A 17,024-nucleotide genomic window follows, 5' to 3' on the forward strand; every position below is an offset into this window, starting at 1 on the left:
ATCCCTGGCGGCTTGGCCAAAAATAAAGGATGAAACAGAGTCTGAAAAGATCCCAGAAACTTGCCCGAAGTTCCACATCTAAGTAGCAGGATTGCAATGGTGTCCCTGGATTCGGGGCGCTAAACTACCTGAGATGAGTTCTTCAAGGGCATTGACCGCCCCACAGAGAAGGAAATTAGCAAAGCAGGGAAGGGGATAGAAGCTGAATTCTATCAGCTCTACTCTTTCCCCTCATATACCATTCTTCCTTTCCTGTCTCCCTGAAATGGAGCAGGACCCTGTGAGGCCCTCCTGTGTACAAATCCTTTCTGTGTCCCCGTTTCTTGTTTGTAGGAAAGAGGCATCAGCCTCCTAGACTTTCCCTGAGTGCCAAAGGGCAGATTCAAACAGTTGCTAAATAGAAAAAAGAGGGAATGCAGAAACAAAGGAGGAGCAGTCAAGAAACTATAGTACAACAATAAAGCAGGGTCCTGGTTCCTCCAGAAACCGGGAATATACCTAACAATATCTTTGAGTTCTTCTGCTAGAACTAAGGGCCCACCTAGGTGGAAGATGGTAACTTCAGGCTGAGCACCAGATTCCTGAAACACCACCTTGTTACCCCACCACCAACCAATCAGAAGAAAGTCTGCCCTTAGTGGAAGATAAGGAAGACTCTGCTCCCCCCTCCCCAAATGATTAACTGCGAATGGCTTCCCCCCTTTCTCCCTTTAAAAACTTTCATGGTGGACCAGACTCTTCAGAGTTGGTTTTTTGACGCGACTCTGCCTTCCCCCCAGGTTGCCTTCTGAATAAAGCAACCCGTCCTTTCCAGCCAACACTTGTCTTTCCAGCAGGAAGCAGCTGAACCCGAGCAGCTGAGTTCGGTCCACCATCACCCCACCCCTGTTAAAAATAAGTTCTGACTCTTGTTCTTAGGTACATTAAATAATTTGGAAGACAGCAACTCCTTAACAACCCCTTTCCCATAAAACTCAATCAAACTCAACAAACCTTGTTACATAATAAAGCAAATTCACTGAGTTATAACCAACGTGCAATCGGGGAAAAGCGCTCTTTTCCCCGATTTGCTTTAACAATGTATTGCCAAGCAAGGGGCATTCGGGGCTTTTCCTTTTGCTATTTTAACACTTGCTTTCCCACAGATGTCTGCAGTTTAGGGACTGCTATTTTCAACGCAGGGGGAATACTTATCCTCAACTCAAAAAAGAAGACACTCTTCCTACTCGTCCACTTTAAAAAGACCCAACCTTGACATGACGCCTGCAGGTCCATCCCCCCCAGCAAGCACACCAGCCTCGCGGGGCGTAGGTTCGCCGGCGGTCACCGCTGATTGGCTGGTGCGGTGGCCGGGGAAAGCGCGGCTTTCCTCGGACAGTGGAGGGTGATTGGCTGCTGGAGACCCACCCCCTCGCCGATTGGGTGGCGAAAGCGAAGCCGGGGATTGGTGGAGCGCCGCAGGACTCGCTCACAGCTGCAGGGGCTCAGGCTCCCAGGACAAGGCCGAGATGGCGACTGTAGCTTGGCTACTGGGTCGGCGCGCGGCGAGCTGGAGGCCGCGGCCGCCACTGCAGCCGCTCGCCGGCCTGATTACCCAGCGGGCCAACTCGCTGTTGCCCGTGGACGATGCAATCAATGGGCTAAGCGAGGAGCAGAAGAAGGTAGGGAGCCTGACGCCCCTCCCGGACCATTTTCCGTGCTCGGTGGTCTCCCTGGCGCTCTTCTACCCAGCGCCCGTGATCCGGGGGCTGTAGGAGCGCCAGCGCGGGGGCGGCCGCGGGCCCCAGTCTCCCCTCTGTGGCGGCAGCAAGGCCCGGTTGCCGGAGTTAGACGAGGAGTCGAGGATAGGAACGCTCCTGGGAGACCGGGTATGGTGGGGCCGGAGGTGTTTTGGTGGAGGATTGGCAGGACTACCCGCGTGTGGCAAAAGGGCCCTCAATCTGTCTGAAGTCTTCTTACACCTCAATACTGACTACGGCTGTGGTTCTCAAACCTGGTTAATCATCACCACGGAATCTTTTTCAAATACACACCTTGGAGGTGGAGTTGAAATTCACAGTGTAGTCCGTGCTGTAATTCTTCAACCTATCGGGTCAAACCACATAGTTGAAAAAAAACTTGAAAGTTGTTGTTACAAATGGGGCTGAACCAGAGCCATTCCTGGAGGAAGGAGACTGTTCACTTGGACACTGGCTTGGAGTTCCCGGGGAACGTGATTCTCCTGTGGCTCTAAGCAAGTGCCTGAGCTTGCCCAGAACCCCAAAGTCCACTTGCATTTACAGTCAGCAGACAGAGCTTTGAATCACCTCAGGCAGAAAGTGTTCAATCCTAGTTCTCAAACTTTCCGGACAAAAGGAGTTTCTAATCTCTTTTGAATAATCCCTTTTACCCAAAGGCTCAGGGACAAAAAGGAGCCTGACACGTGCCAAGAACTGAAGGGGGCGTGGCTGGAGCACAGTGAGTGGGGGATGAGAAAGGTACTGGGGAAGGCTGCATAGGCTGCAGAGGTCACCTCACACGGGGCCTTCCAGTCCTGGATAAGGAGTTTGTCTTAATTTTTTTTTAATGGTTAAAAAAAAAAAAAGAAGCATAGTTAATTTACAATGTGTTAGTTTCAGGTGTACAGCAAAGTGATTCAATTATACATATACATATATAAGGAGTTTGTCTTTTTTTTTTTTTTTTTTTTCCTGCGGTACGCGGGCCTCTCACTGTTGTGGCCTCTCCCGTTGCGGAGCACAGGCTCCGGACGCACAGGCTCAGCGGCCATGGCTCACGGTAGCCACTCCACGGCATGTGGGATCTTCCCAGACCGGGGCACGAACCTGTGTCCCCTGCATCGGCAGGCAGACTCTCAAGCACTGCGCCACCAAGGAAGCCCAGGAGTTTGTCTTTTAAGGACAATGGAAAGCCATGGAATGATTTATGTAGGGGAGTGACATTTAAGAGATAATCTTCAGGAACTTCCCTGGTGGTCCAGTGGTTAAGACTCTGCGCTCCCAATGCAGGGGACCCGGGTTCGATCCCTGGTCAGGGAACTAGATCCCACAGGCTACAACTAAAAAATCCCCTATGCCGCAACTAAGGACCTGGCGCAGCCAAATAAATACATAAATAAATAAATAAATAAAAAGAAATAATCTTCAGAGAGAGAAGGGAAGATCATCTCTGAGGAAGCATAAACTGGTGGGGCCTCTAAGTTTCAGTTTGATGCTCTTTGGTCCCATTTTCCTGAAGGTGTCCTCAGTAGTGGAGACGCTGTCCTCAGGGGCAATTATGTACCGTTTCAGCAGCATCTGTCCACCTCTCTGCCTCTAGCTTCGTCAGACCATGGCTAAATTCCTTCAGGAGCATCTAGCACCCCATGCCCAGGAGATTGATCGGAGCAATGAGTTCAAGAACCTGCGAGTGAGTGGTGGGGCCCACTCTGAGGGGGACAGAGGGCAGACTGGGAGCTGGGCTGGGGTGGCCTGGGAATTGCACTGCTGCCTGGCAGAGCTCTCACAGTCTTCTGGTAAATGAAAGCTCCCTAAGAATGCAGCCCCTTTCTGTGAAGCCCTTGGGTCTTGTTGTTCCAGATATGCCAGGCCCCTGTGACTGGCTGCTTTCTCACCACCCACTACACTCACTCTATTCTGTTGGCAGGAGTTTTGGAAGCAGCTGGGGAACCTGGGAGTCTTGGGTGTCACGGCCCCTGGTGAGTATGGTTTCTTTCCCTACAGAGAACTTTTCTTGCATGCCCTTTAAAACCATTCCCAAAAGAAGCAGGAAAGGAGAAGAAAGATCTCGGAGAAACCAGAGTCTCTTCCCACTTGGAGCTGAGAAAGTGCCCAGTGAAGAGTAAACTCTTCTGTTTCTTTAGGCAGTTATGTTAACAAGGCAAAGGATTTAGGTCAGTGTGGTTCACTTGGGTCACCCAGACTTTTGAACTCTGTATGCTTAACAAGTTCCCCAGGTGATCTGAGGAGTTTAGAAAACTCCAGATCAAGCAGTGATCTTAGTACCTCAGTCTTATTGCCTTGCATAATCCCTAAGCTCTGCCCTACCAGTAGCATCGAGGCAGTACCACTCAGGACATTGTGTTCCTGGGGGGGATGCCTGTGTTCTCTGCCCACAGCTTGGCCCTAGAGCTCATTCGGAAGCAGACGGAGGTATAGGGGAGACGGATGCCTGTCTGAGCCTCCACAGTGAGGTGGCCAGATGAGGTATTTAACAGGCTGTCCCTGGGCCTGTCCAGAGTCCCCTGTGGGTCTTACTACTTGTTTCCAGTGGGAGAGGGCAGGGAGCTGGTGGGCTTTGTTTCAGATGTTGGCCTCTAGAGCAAAGGCCAGGCCTGGCTTGCGGTGCCTTGTAAAGAAGTGAGCCTATGGCCTCGCCAGCCAAAGCCTGGACAGCCCACCCTGCTTTGGCCTATGTTCACTGGGCATTAGAGTAGCAGTGGACCACAGTTTTCTCTCCTTACATCCTCCCTTCACCACTTGGAGACAGTTCCTGGGATTTAAGCTGATCGTACAAAGTTACATCATGAGTAATGATGTAACCACTTAAAAATTAATTTAGACTATCTTAACGTACAATAGTATGGGGAAAGTTGCTGGGAACTCTCAAACAAGACTCTTTCTCCCACTGTGTCTTGGGGGTTTATGAGCCCCCATAAAGAATATTCTTCTGAATCAGATGCTAGTTAATGGAAGAAAGAGGCAGTTAGGAATCAGATGAAAACCCTATCCAGGGAGAACCTTGAAAAGAAAGCCAGACATGAGTTCTGGTTTCCACATGGTGTCCTGGTAGCAGTTTCTAACGTTACCTGCCCGTGGCCTTTCCTTCCTGGAGTCGTGCAGGTTGGGCTAACCCTTCCCTAGAGCCAAGGACCAGCCTGACTTCTTGGTCAGAGTGAACATACACAGAGGGCCTTGCCAGGGTTTACCCAGACAGGAGGGTGGAGGGAGGGGAGGCTGGCACCAGGTAACCCAGCCTCTTTGATTTTGGATCTGCTGCCGAGGAAAAAAACCCACATTTTTTATGAGGAGTTCTGAAATTCCCTCCCAGCATCTCTTCTGCCCTCTCCAGACTTCCTCTCAGGCTGCAGCTCTCCTGTTCCATTACCAGTCCTGCTTCTTTAGGTCCAAACCTACGCTATGAAGCTCTCATCTTCCTCAGGGCTTCTGCATGCACATCCTCTGCTTTGTATCTCATCTTAGTGCTTTGACCTTCCCTCTTTGTGTTTCTCTGATAAACCCCAGGTCCTCTTGCTTCATTTGTTCATCAGCGTCGGCACTTCTGCAGCTTTCCGAACAGTGGGTGCTCAGGTCTTCTTGTCTTCATTAAGAGGTCCGTCTGGGATAGGGAATTCCCTGGCGGTCCAGTGGTTAGGACTCTGTGCTTTCACTGCCAAGGACCTGGGTTCAATCCCTGGCTGGGGAGCTAAGATCCCAAAAGCTGCATGGCGTGGCCAAATAAATAAAGAAAATATATTTTTTTAAATGTTTGGGATAGAGTGGGAGTTGCAATGAGTGTTTTCTGAACCATGCCTCAGCTGACCAGTGGCAGCAGCCGGCAAAACCAATTCTGTGAGCTTGCAAGCAGGGTCCACAGCATCCACCTGTTGACCTTGCTAGAGGGAACTTGCAATAGGTGCTATAAGAGTGTTCCTCTACTGCAAATAAATGTAAGATTCCTCTCAGTGTCCTCATTTAACTGGGCTGCCTTTTCCACTCCCCTGCGCCCCCTACCCCGACCCCTAGTTCAGTATGGCGGCTCCGGCCTGGGCTACCTGGAACACGTGCTGGTGATGGAGGAGATATCCCGAGTCTCTGGAGCAGTGGGTCTCAGTTACGGTGCCCACTCCAACCTCTGCCTCAACCAAATTGTTCGTAATGGAAACGAGGCCCAGAAGGAGAAGTACCTCCCCAAGGTGAGGAAATGGGGTTGGAGAAACACGCTGATCGCATGACTCAACCACCAGCCACGAGGCTTCTCCCCCATTGGGGAGGGCTGGTCAGCCTTGCTTTCTGTAGCATGCTGCTGCCCTGAAACTGATAGGGCTAGGAAGGGGTCAGGGATTTGTTTTAAAATATTTCAGTCAGGGCTTCCCTGGTGGTGCAGTGGTTAAGAATACGCCTGCCAATGCAGGGGACACGGGTTTGAGCCCTGGTCCGAGATGCTCCCACGTTCCGTGGAGCAACTAAGCCCGTGCGCCACAACTACTGAGCCTGTGCTCTAGAGCCCACGAGCCACAACTACTGAAGCCTGTGTGCTTAGAGCCCGTGCTCCACAACAAGAGAAGCCACCGCAATGAGAAGCCCGCGCACTGCAACGAAGAGTAGTCCCCGTTCTCCGCAACTAGAGAAATCCCGCTCAGCAACGAAGGCCCAACACAGCCAAAAATAAATTAAAAATAAATTAAGAAAATAAAAAACTAAAATATGACACTAAAAATAAAATACTTCAATCAAAAAAATTAAAAATAGGAACTTCTCTGGTGGTCCAGTGGTTAAGACTCCATGCTTCCAATGCAGGGGGCGTGGGTTCGATTCCTGGTCGGGGACTCGCAAGCTGCATGGCACAGCCAAAAAATAAATTAAAAACAGGGCCAGAACACCTGAGTCAGTCACTGGACAACATTTACTGAGCATTTTAAGAAATGAAAGCCTAGGACTAGCTTCCCTTGCAAAGGGAATGGGAATAGAAGAGAAAGCTTCAGGCTTGTGGGTATGGGGCTTCTCTTCTAGGACTTTACCTATGCCCAGATCTGAGAGAAGTTGGAAAGGGTGTCATGTGACCAGGCAAGACATGGTATCAGTGAGCCCCTGTAGGGTATTTCTGAAGTCATAACAAGGCCCTTTGGGGTTTTCCTTGCAGCTGATCAGCGGTGAATACGTTGGAGCCCTGGCCATGAGTGAGACAAATGCTGGCTCCGATGTTGTCTCCATGAAGCTGAAAGCAGAAAAGAAAGGTGAGGATCCCCTTGATATGAGAGCTGGAGTGGGCAGAGGGACAGACCTTTGGGGTGAGGGAGCAGTGATTGGAGGTGGCCTCTGCTGGGTTTCTAGAAGCACTTGCCAGCTGGACAGCTTTTTGCTCAACAGAAGGTCTGGAGAACTGACTAGTTGAGACAGGCCCATACAGCTTATGCAAGTAGCCAACTTCCTGTCCTTAGGAGATCACTATGTCCTGAATGGCAACAAATTCTGGATCACCAATGGCCCTGATGCTGATGTCCTTATTGTCTATGCCAAGACAGATCTGGCTGCTGTGCCAGCTTCTCGGGGCATCACAGCCTTCATTGTGGAGAAGGTGAGTGTAGGGGAGTGTATGGCGGGAGGCTTTTATCTCCTGAAAGTGGCACCAGAGATGACCTCCTTCAAGTGATCGCAGAGACCATCAGGGTGTGTGCTCTGCCAAGGCTCCCTCCTGGGATGGGGCTGAGACGGGAATGGAGACTGAAAGGAGGGTGGCCAAAAAGTGGAATTCAGGGAGGAGGGGTCAAGCCTGAGGACGGTGGAGCCATCCACAGAGCCAGGCTGTCCGGAGGTCCAGGAAGATGAGGACTGAAGGGAGGCCACCAGCTTTGACAATCAGGGTGTCACTGGTGGACTTGGAGAGAGCAGCCGCGGGAGCCCAAGGTATGAGTGAAGATGCAGGTGGAGACCGGAGACTGCACCTTCCAAGTCTTGTCAGTAAAAGCACAAGGGAGACAGCAGGAGTTAGAATGAAAAGTTGGGAGTTTCAGCTTGCTTTTAGGAATGGGAGAGAACTGAGCAAATTTTTTGGTAAAGAGAGAAGAAAATAGGAGAGGGAGAAAGTGAGATGCATGAGAGAGAGTGAGCAAAGCACAATGGTGAGTTGAGGGAGAAGAGGCACGGGTGGGGGATGGTGATGGTGGAGGAACCATCTGCCTAATGGTCATGAAGTAGGAGGCCAGGGCCCCTGGGAGGGCGGGGTGACCATGGGGGCAGGGGAGTTGGTAGAGAGTTTCATGAATGAGTGTTTTAAAGATTTGCAGTACCCTCCATAGGGAGAGGGGGAGAGTGTTTCGGGATGGGACTGGAGGGCAAGAAAACTGAGTAGCCCAAAGGGCGTGGCTGAGATGGGAACTCTCCAGGTTGAGTCACACTGCTCTCGTCTCCTAGAGGAGAGGGAAGCAACACCTGGCAGTGCTCTGATGGGCATATGCCAACACGTTCTGCATCTGATTAGTCCAGGTCAGAGCACACAGGTGGTTGAGTTGAACCCGGGGTGGGACTCCATTAGGTACAGGTGGCAGAGGAACAAGGGGGCAAAGGAATTGAGTGGCCTGGGGAGAGTGTCTTAGAAGTGATTTCCCGGGGCTTCCCTGGTGTCACATGAGAATCCGCCTGCCGACGCAGCGGACATGGGTTCGAGCCCTGGTCCGGGAAGATCCCACATGCCGCGGAGCAACTAAGCCCGTGTGCCACAGCTACTGAGCCTGCGCTCTAGAGCCCGCGAGCCACAACTACTGAGCCCGCGTGCTGCAACTACTGAAGCCCACGCGCCTAGAGCCCGTGCTCTGCAACAAGAGAAGCCACAGCAATGAGAAGCCCACGCACCGCAACGAAGAGTAGCCCCCCTCGCCGCAACTAGAGAATGCCTGTGCACAGCAACAAAGACCCAACACAGCCAATAAAAATAAATAAAATTTTTAAAAATCTTAAAAAAAAAAAAAAAAAAAGTGATTTCCCCCAAGGAAAGAAACCAAATCCAGGAAGGGTCAGAAAGGCCTCAGGGATCTGGCACTTCACTGGGAAAGAACCGGTCTCACAAGATCTGGGGAGAATGCAGCCAGCAGCAGGGGAGGCTGGAGTGGAGTGTTAGGGGCAGCGCCTCCAGAAATGGGGTGGTCGCATACCGAGTGGGGGCCTGGTGAGTAGACGCTGGTGTATCAGGCAAATACAGGGACTTGATGGAAAGATGGTTACTTCCCAGGGGTTTCCCTTTTCTTGGCCCCCTTGGGGACTGCTCTGTAATCAGGGCCACCTTTTATTCCCATAAAGGGTATGCCAGGCTTCAGCACCTCCAAGAAGCTGGACAAGCTGGGGATGAGGGGCTCTAACACCTGTGAGCTAATCTTTGAGGACTGCGAGGTTCCTGGTGAGTCTCTGAGAATGAGGGACCCCCTGTCCTGACCCCATCACACGCTGAGAAAGCCCATCTCTGGCTTGGAGAGCCTCACCATTGTTAGCTCACCAATGGTATGTGGCCAGACAGTGGGCCTGCCACTGTGCCCTTGCCCACTGGCCCATAGGTGTTGGTCTCAGTCTGGACAGCTGTCCTTCCCAGCCAGAGCTCCTGCAGCTGTATGCCCTACTGTGGCTTCAGGGAAGGGTGGTGTTTCCTATGTGGACCACACACTGTCCCTGGGGCTGGTATTCCAGTATCTGGAGTAGAAAGGTAAGATCTGCCCTTACCCACTCAACGTCCTTCAGACTTCCTTGTATGTACATTTGCCTGTACAGCCTGTGTGAGGTATTCATTAACAATGCTAAAAAAACATCTAAATAAACTGATGGAAGCTGGACTCGGTGAAGGGAAGGCAGTTCAGTTTATAAGTATTTCTCCCCTGAAGTGTAAGTGAAAGTGTGCCACATCCTGAGAGAGCCAGCAGCCCTGCCATGCACTGATGAGATGGAGGGCACAGATGTGATCACCAGTTAGGATGGTTCTGTGCCTCAGCCATAAACCATCCCTCTCCCCCACGATCCGCCACCTGAGAAAAGTGTGCTTTAGTTCTAAGGAGCATCTAGGGAGGGGCGATCAGTGCAGAGCCTTCTTTGTTGGCAAGGAAAAAACTCCACTAGCATTAAAGACAGGTAAGTGGTGTCAACCCTTTGCACTCAGCTTCCTGCCCACACCTCCCCAGGCCATCCAGTGTCCTTGCTTCCGGGGTGGGGAGGTGTTCAGCAGTTTCTGTCACCAGCACCGAACGGCCCGTCTCCTGGACAGGCTCTTCCATGGACCACCCAGGGGAGGGTGGAGGCTAGTATTAACCAGAGCAGACTCAACCTGGGGGAAAGAGTAATTCTCTGGTTCCTTTATGGGCACAAGTGTGTTAAAAAGAAAAATTGGGAGAGGTTGGATGACTTCTAGACCAAACTAGCTTTTCTTCTTTCCCATCCAAGGCAGCTCAAGAAGAGAAGGGGAGGACCTAAGGATTGGGCCTGTGTGTCTGGTCTTGGGGATGGTGTGTGTGTTGGGGGCAGGGTGAGGGGAGCATGTCCCCGCTAGCAAACTCCACTTCTGACTGGAAGTGGTAAACTCCATCCTCTTCCTCACCTGGAGCCCTAGTTGAAGGTCAGGTAACATATTTTAATGCCTTGCGAGAGAGCCACGTTACTAAACCCAGCAACTTTTCTAAAAGCGAGGAGGCTGTAGACAGCCCCCTTGCCCCTGACCAGCACTTTTCCCTGCAGCTGCCAACATCCTGGGCCATCGAAGTAAGGGCGTCTACGTGCTGATGAGTGGGCTGGACCTGGAGCGGCTGGTGCTGGCCGGTGGGCCCCTCGGGTGAGTGTGAGGCTCGGGGGGGAGCTGGGCTCTTGTAGCCTCCTCATCTGGTGGTGCCGCAGCCCTCCCCTTGGGGCCGATGGGAGACTGTACCTTAGCTCCTGGAGACAAAAAAATTACCTTTCCTCTCACGTTTACTTTCTTTGCACTGAAGGCAGGTATCATTGGGTGACAGACAAAAGGCCTGAGGAGCCACCCTGCTTAGTTACTCAGATGTGAAGCAAGACGCCTGAGCTCTAACCATCTACGAAGGGTCCCGCCACTTCGCCTGGTCTCAGGGGAAGGGGCACTGACTGCTGGGCAGTCAGCGCGGTGACTGAGCAGGGCTGACAAGGGTCCTCATGCTCCTTTTCTCCTCCCTGGGATGCCAGCTCCTTGTCTTGCTGGGCTGCCCCCCAGGCCTTTCCACACTAGCGTTTGCCCCCGCAACCAGCAATGGGGTAACGGCGAGGCCCCTCGCCAGTGTTCTCTCCTTCCCACAGGATCATGCAGGCCATCCTCGACCATGCTATTCCCTACCTACATGTGAGGGAAGCCTTTGGCCAGAAGATCGGCCACTTCCAGGTGAGTGGAATGGTTTTGTTAAGATGTACTCTTTCGTTGGGTTCAGGTTTTCTTTAACAAATGAACAAATAGGGCACTTGCTGTGGGCATTTACTATCCTTTGTCAAAAAAAAATGAGTTGGAGGGAATGCCCTGGCGGTCCAGTGGTTGGGACTCCGTGCTTCCACTGCAGGGGGCCCAGGCTCGATCCCTGGTTGGGGAACTAAGATCCCGCAAGCCTTTTGGGCATGGCCAAAAAAACAAAAACATGAGTTTGAATGCTTGGGCGCAGGCTTCCTCAGCACGCTACCTGGCTTTGAAAGCTGTCAGGCAGTTCATCTCATGTCACCTCCCTTCCTGTCTGAGACGAATGAATGAGGCATTGTAGGGTTGGAGGGTGAAGGGAGCAGATTGTGGGGAGGGAGTAGCATTTTGAGTCACGCTTTCTGGGCTGCAGGACGGTCGGTGATGAGGGTTGGTCGTGTGAGTGGAGGGCCAGGTCCACAATGCAGCAGCAGCTCTCTGGCCTTAACTCCAGACCCGCTACCATGTCTGTCATCCTAAGCAAGTCCCACCACCTCCTCTCTGTGCCCCGGGTCCCCATTCCCGGCTGTCAGATTGCTACTGCTGACCTGCTTTTGGTAACTAGGGAATGATTCTGAGAGGAGCGTGTCTCCAGCGCACTGACCTGTGGGCTCCCTTTGTGTGCAGTTGATGCAGGGGAAGATGGCAGACATGTACACCCGCCTCATGGCCTGTCGGCAGTACGTCTACAATGTCGCCAAGGCCTGTGATGAGGGCTACTGCACTGCCAAGGTAAGGGCTGGGCCCAGAGGAGAGCGCGCCGGGGCAGGGGTGGTTGCTGGGCCCCCTCCCCTCCGTGTTGCCCTGGCGGGGTCCCTGCTGACACAGAACCTCCTCCCACAGGACTGCGCTGGGGTGATTCTTTACTCAGCCGAGTGCGCCACACAGGTAGCCCTGGACGGCATCCAGTGTTTGGGTGAGCGGCCCCCACTCCTCACCCTGTGCTTCAGCTGAGCTGCACCTTTAGGCTCCTCCTGCCCCAGTTACTGGGAGGACATGGAAAAGCAAAGAAGAAAACTGCCAGAGGCCACAAGTTGCTACTGTCTCCAGTAGTGCCCCCCTCCCCCCCTCCCAGCCTGGTCCTATAGACACTGGGAAACGGGGAAGAGGAGACACCTCAGAGGCGGAACAGCCTCACTTCAATGCCGCATAGTGGTTAAGAGCACAGGCTTGAGCCAGACGGCCTAGGTTTGAATCCTGGCTCTACCACTGACCAGCTTTGTGACTTGTGCAAATTACTTCACCTCTCTGGGCCTGGCACCCAGTAAGTGCTATGCAGTAGCTTCTTGTCCCCCTTCTCCATGTCTGCCAGTGGTTCTCCCCTACCTTTGCCTGGCATACTCAGCACTCTGAGTGGACTTCCGGCCTCCTGTCCACCCTCCCCACAATTAGGTAATCCCCACCCCATCCCTCTCACCACCTTTTTTTTTAAAATTTTTTTTTGGCTATGTTGGATCTTCATTGCTGTGCACGGGCTTTCTCTAGTTGCGGTGAGCGGGGGCTACTCTTGTTGCGGTGCGCAGGCTTCTCATTGCGGTGGCTTCTCTTGTTGCAGAGCACGGGCTCTAGGCGTGTGGGCTTCAGTAGTTGCAGCATGCGGGCTCAGTAGTTGTGGCTTGCGGGCTCTAGAGCGCAGGCTCAGTAGTTGTGGCGCACGGGCTTAGCTGCTCCGCGGCATGTGGATCTTCCCAGACCAGGGCTCGAACCCGTGTCCCCTGCACTGGCAGGCGGATTCTTAACCACTGTACCACCAGGGAAACCTCTCATCACCTTTTGCTGCTTCTCTTCAATCAGTCTCTCCTCCTAGCCCATTTCTATGTATTTGATCTTCTGTTTGCTTTCCTTGCTTTGCCCACTGCCCAGCACTTTTCCTGTTGTCCTTTCTTCTGTGCCCAAACCATGGCTGCAGGTGGCAATGGCTACATCAACGACTTCCCCATGGGCCGCTTTCTGAGAGATGCCAAGCTGTATGAGATCGGGGCTGGGACCAGTGAGGTGAGGCGGCTAATCATCGGCAGAGCCTTCAACGCAGAATTCCACTAACTCCAAGACCCTTCATCCCCTTTCCCAGCACCTAGAGGCCTTTCTCTGGAAGGAGAGACGTGGAAGCTCTTCTCCAGGCAGGCCCTGCCCACCGGCCCAGGAAAAGTGTGCAGCGGCTTAACATGGACTCCTCAGGAAGCATGCTGGCTTTTCTGGGGCTCAGTGGGAGGGCTTTGGTGACTCTGCGCCCTTGCTCTCTAACTTCAAGCCTGATGCCCCACCCCCGCTCCCAGGGGGGGCACCTTTTTTCCTAGTGAGCCTCTGCCAGGGAACCCTCTGCTCAAGTACACAAGAAGCATTGCCCCTCTCCTTAATTTGAACTTGGTAGCCTCTTTTCTTTCTGGGGAAAAATACCCCCCAAACCTAGCCTCTGTTTCTGCCAATTTCTAGAGGCATCAGCTCTCAGCAGCTTGTGAGTGGGCACCCCCTCTGCAGCAGCCCCTCCACCCCTCATTCTTTAAGCTGAAATCCTACCACTGGGGTAGAGGTCTGGGAATAGGCATCTCAGAACACCTGTGGCACTCAGAGTCCACGGTGGGGCAGAGGTCAGCGTGCTCATGAAGGACGGGGCTCAATGCCTCCAACACAACGCTGCCACCACCACCATCCAGTCCTGGCCATGTGACAGCCCACAGCTGACTGGGCAGCAGGCCTGGGTTGGCTGGCTCATCTCCAGCCAAGGCTGCCTGCATACATTTCTCTGGACACCCTATGGCTAATTTTGTTACAACTGCACAGTGGCTGCTGCCATTTTGTATTAAACATTTCGTGAAGCAAACCCATCTGCTTCTAAACTGGTGTTTTGGGGGAGAAGCAGTCTACTTGCTACTGCCTTCTGTCTGGCTCCAGCCCTATGTCCTTGGAGAGTGGCTGGTCCGGGTCCTGCTTCTGGCCCTTCAGCCTGCTCATTGGTGATAGGGGACACAGGGGTGGAATCAGCCCTTAGGATAGAGGAGTTCTCAACCTCCCTTTTCCAGATCTCCCAGTGATTTTTTTTTTTTTTTTTTTTTTGCGGTACGCGGGTCCCTCACCGCTGTGGCCTCTCCCGCCGCGGAGCACAGGCTCCGGACGCGCAGACTCAGCGGCCATGGCTCACAGGCCTAGCCGCTCCGCGGCATGTGGGATCCTCCCGGACCAGGGCACGAACCCGCGTCCCCTGCATCGGCAGACGGACTCTCAACCACCGCGCCACCAAGGAAGCCCCTCCCAGTGATTTTTTAAAGAAAGGAGGGAGCGGTAAGAGTCTTGGAGCTAGAAGGAAGCTCGTAAGTTTCTGGAAACCATCCCCATGTTTCTTGAAAGATCAAGACAGTTTGATTTTCCCAAGGTCAGAACTGGAGCTAGAATCCAGATCAGCAGAAATAGGGGTTCTGAGAATGCCAGCCTGGGGCCCTACTACACGGCCGCCTGGATGGAGCACAGTCAGAGTGGGACAGTTTTGGGTTGTCCCACCCCATCTAATTCCCTAAAAGAGAACTGGTTTTCTTGGCCCTCAGCCCAGCGGCGCCTGTTCTGACTTTTGGTCCTGGCCTATAGCCAAGAGCTGTTCCCAGCCTGATGCTTGTGACAGGTGGAGCTAGCTCCTTACCAGCCCAGTCCTATCCTGAGGGGCTTGTGGCCCTGTCCTTTCCCTTCCCCACCCTGCTCCCTACTATGTTGGAGATGAATGTGGCTAAAATGGTGGTCTTGCTGGTTATAAAGTGTAGCTGGAACGAACAGCCTGAAGATGTTCAGAATGGGATGTTTCATCCACTCAGTGTGGGTAACGGAGCTCTGCCACCAACTTGGGGAGGATGATTATTCTCCCAATGCTATATGTGAAATAGAAATGTTATAAAATAAAGCCCAAAAAGTGTAGCCTGAGTCATGAATGATGGGAGAGCAGGGGGCACTGGTTCTTGGAATTTGGGGTTGTTTATGTGCATTGTGCAACTCTGCAGTACCAGCTGCCAGCACCACTCCTTCCTGGGGCTGCCTCATTCCACTCCAATTTTAGGCAGGTCACTATCAGCCCAGCTCCCCTGTTGACTACCACCCCATTCTTTGTTTTCCTACTGCTTGCCCCGTCGGATGGCAACAGAAACTAAGGGAATGGTTTTCCAAGTGTGGCCTGGGCACACCCTTTATCAGAATTTAGCAACCTGTAAAAACCCCAGATTCCTGGATGGGCCCCAGACCTAATCACATCCCCAGGGGTAATTATAAGGCACAGGCAACCTTTTAGAACAGCTGATCTGGGGCCTAGAGGACACGCCTCCAGAGGCCTGAGTCCCAATTCTAAACCCATATAACCTGGCAATGACAATCCCTCACCTATATAGACCTCTCAAGTCTCATACTGACATATTAGCTCCTTGATCCCGACAACCCGGTGCAGGAGACAAGGTTGCGCAGGGCCCGCTTCCGGAAGACCGGTGAGTTGCCCACGGTACCCGAAAAAACGCTAGGTGAACCGGCCACGCCCAGGCGTGGAGCCAGCGCTGGCGTCAGCTAGGCGCTGGGGCTGAGAAAGGGCGCCTCTTTTTTATTTTGGGGCGGACGCCCAGTCCACGCCCCGCCCGGCTAACCCAGGACCGTTAGCCGCGACCCCCAGCCTAGGACAGGTCCAGGGTCCAGGGTCCTCCCTCTGTCCCCCTCCCGCGTGGCGCCGCACCCGCAGCGGAGCCCGGCTCGGGCTCGGGCGCGGTTCCGTGGGCCCTGCGTGGAGCTCGCCTGACCCCTGCCGGCCGCCCGCCGCAAAGGCAGGGTGCTCTGGATTGGAGGCTCGCAGTCTCGTATTTCAGGATGCACGGGGCTCAGCGATGTTTTCTTCTGCCAAATGAGGACATTAAGCGGGGGAAAGCCGGCTACTCTCTATCTGTATCGTTTCATACAAGAAAGGCCACTTTTAGCAATTTAAAAAGTAGAAAGGACAGAAATTCAGAACAAAGGCCAGGGTTTTTTTGCTGGTGTGTGTGTGTGTGGGTGTTTGTTTTATGTGCATGGGTTTTAAACTAGGATCGTTTAAAGGCTTATTTAAAATCAACAACAACAACAACAAAAACTGCAAACCCTCCCCTACGCCCAGTTCCAGGACGAAACTCCTTTTGAATCTTTAAGAGATTTCATTTGGTAATTCACTTCATGCCTTTAAGGGATATGCCGACTTATTGATTTAACTGCAGATGGATCTTTCAAGTGCACACATTTAATTTATAAGAAGCCCACTACATGCCTCATTTCCACAGGCCAGCATCTGGGGGCCCTGGAATCAGAGAGTTCAGAGCCCCATCCACATTCCTGGCTGTTGCTGCCTTTGCCCACACTCCTCATACTCAGAACCCAGAGCCACACTAGTTCCAGCGCCCTGCGGGACACACCTGGTCACTCAGCAGGGAGCTGTTTGTGAAGCTGGCCTCTCCTACACCCACCCACCCACCCACCCACTCTCAGACACAGCTAGCCTGTCAAAATAGTTCTTGGATCCACAACAACCTGACAACTTGCCTGCCTCCTTCCAATCCACGCACCTCAACCCTTCCTCTATATTGAGCCAGAGTGAACTATCAAGCCCTAAATACTTCGGTGGCTCCCTACACCTATAAGATCTAAGGTTTTGCAAGGCAAATATGACCCTGATCTGCGTTGGCCTTCCCCTCCGGCTGCTCCTCTCCGCATCCCTGCTGAGTACTTGTGTTCTGGTTGCAAACAGTCCTCGTGACATTGTTTCTTACCCTGCGCCTTTGCCCCAGCTGATCCCTCTGTGGAGGATGTCTTAGCCCTTCACCTTGTTCTTGCTTCCTCATCCCTAAAGCCTCAGTTCAGGGGCTGCTTCCTTCAGGAAGGCCTCC

The 17,024-nt window shown here is 52.8% G+C and overlaps 1 protein-coding gene across 2 annotated transcripts; it reads left to right on the forward strand.

Annotated features, from left to right (window-relative positions):
- Positions 1-1,482: 1,482 nt before the first annotated feature.
- IVD (isovaleryl-CoA dehydrogenase) lies at positions 1,483-13,960 on the forward strand. Of its 2 annotated transcripts, none has more exons than XM_060098297.1 (12): positions 1,483-1,661; positions 3,319-3,408; positions 3,646-3,697; positions 5,745-5,914; positions 6,862-6,955; positions 7,160-7,296; positions 9,015-9,111; positions 10,431-10,524; positions 11,007-11,088; positions 11,779-11,883; positions 11,995-12,067; positions 13,061-13,960. In XM_060098297.1, the coding sequence occupies exons 1-12, from the start codon at positions 1,509-1,511 to the stop codon at positions 13,192-13,194; spliced, it is 1,281 nt and encodes a 426-aa protein (XP_059954280.1). In that variant the 5' UTR covers positions 1,483-1,508; the 3' UTR covers positions 13,195-13,960. The 2 variants fall into 2 exon arrangements, with proteins under 2 accessions (XP_059954280.1, XP_059954281.1); XM_060098298.1 differs by having other exon boundaries at positions 11,995-12,039; positions 13,061-13,191.
- The last annotated feature ends 3,064 nt before the right edge of the window (positions 13,961-17,024 follow it).

This window comes from Mesoplodon densirostris, chromosome 4, assembly GCF_025265405.1.
Source record: "Mesoplodon densirostris isolate mMesDen1 chromosome 4, mMesDen1 primary haplotype, whole genome shotgun sequence".
In the NCBI taxonomy this organism is placed as follows: domain Eukaryota; kingdom Metazoa; phylum Chordata; class Mammalia; order Artiodactyla; family Ziphiidae; genus Mesoplodon; species Mesoplodon densirostris.

Excerpts from the sequence above, each read along its gene's own strand:
- IVD (XM_060098297.1), top strand. The coding sequence starts at position 1,509 with ATGGCGACTGTAGCTTGGCTACTGGGTCGGCGCGCGGCGAGCTGGAGG. Across the intron at positions 3,698-5,744 it reads CTTGGGTGTCACGGCCCCTG|TTCAGTATGGCGGCTCCGGC; the intron begins GTGAGTATGGTT and ends CCCGACCCCTAG. Across the intron at positions 11,884-11,994 it reads AGGGCTACTGCACTGCCAAG|GACTGCGCTGGGGTGATTCT; the intron begins GTAAGGGCTGGG and ends CTCCTCCCACAG.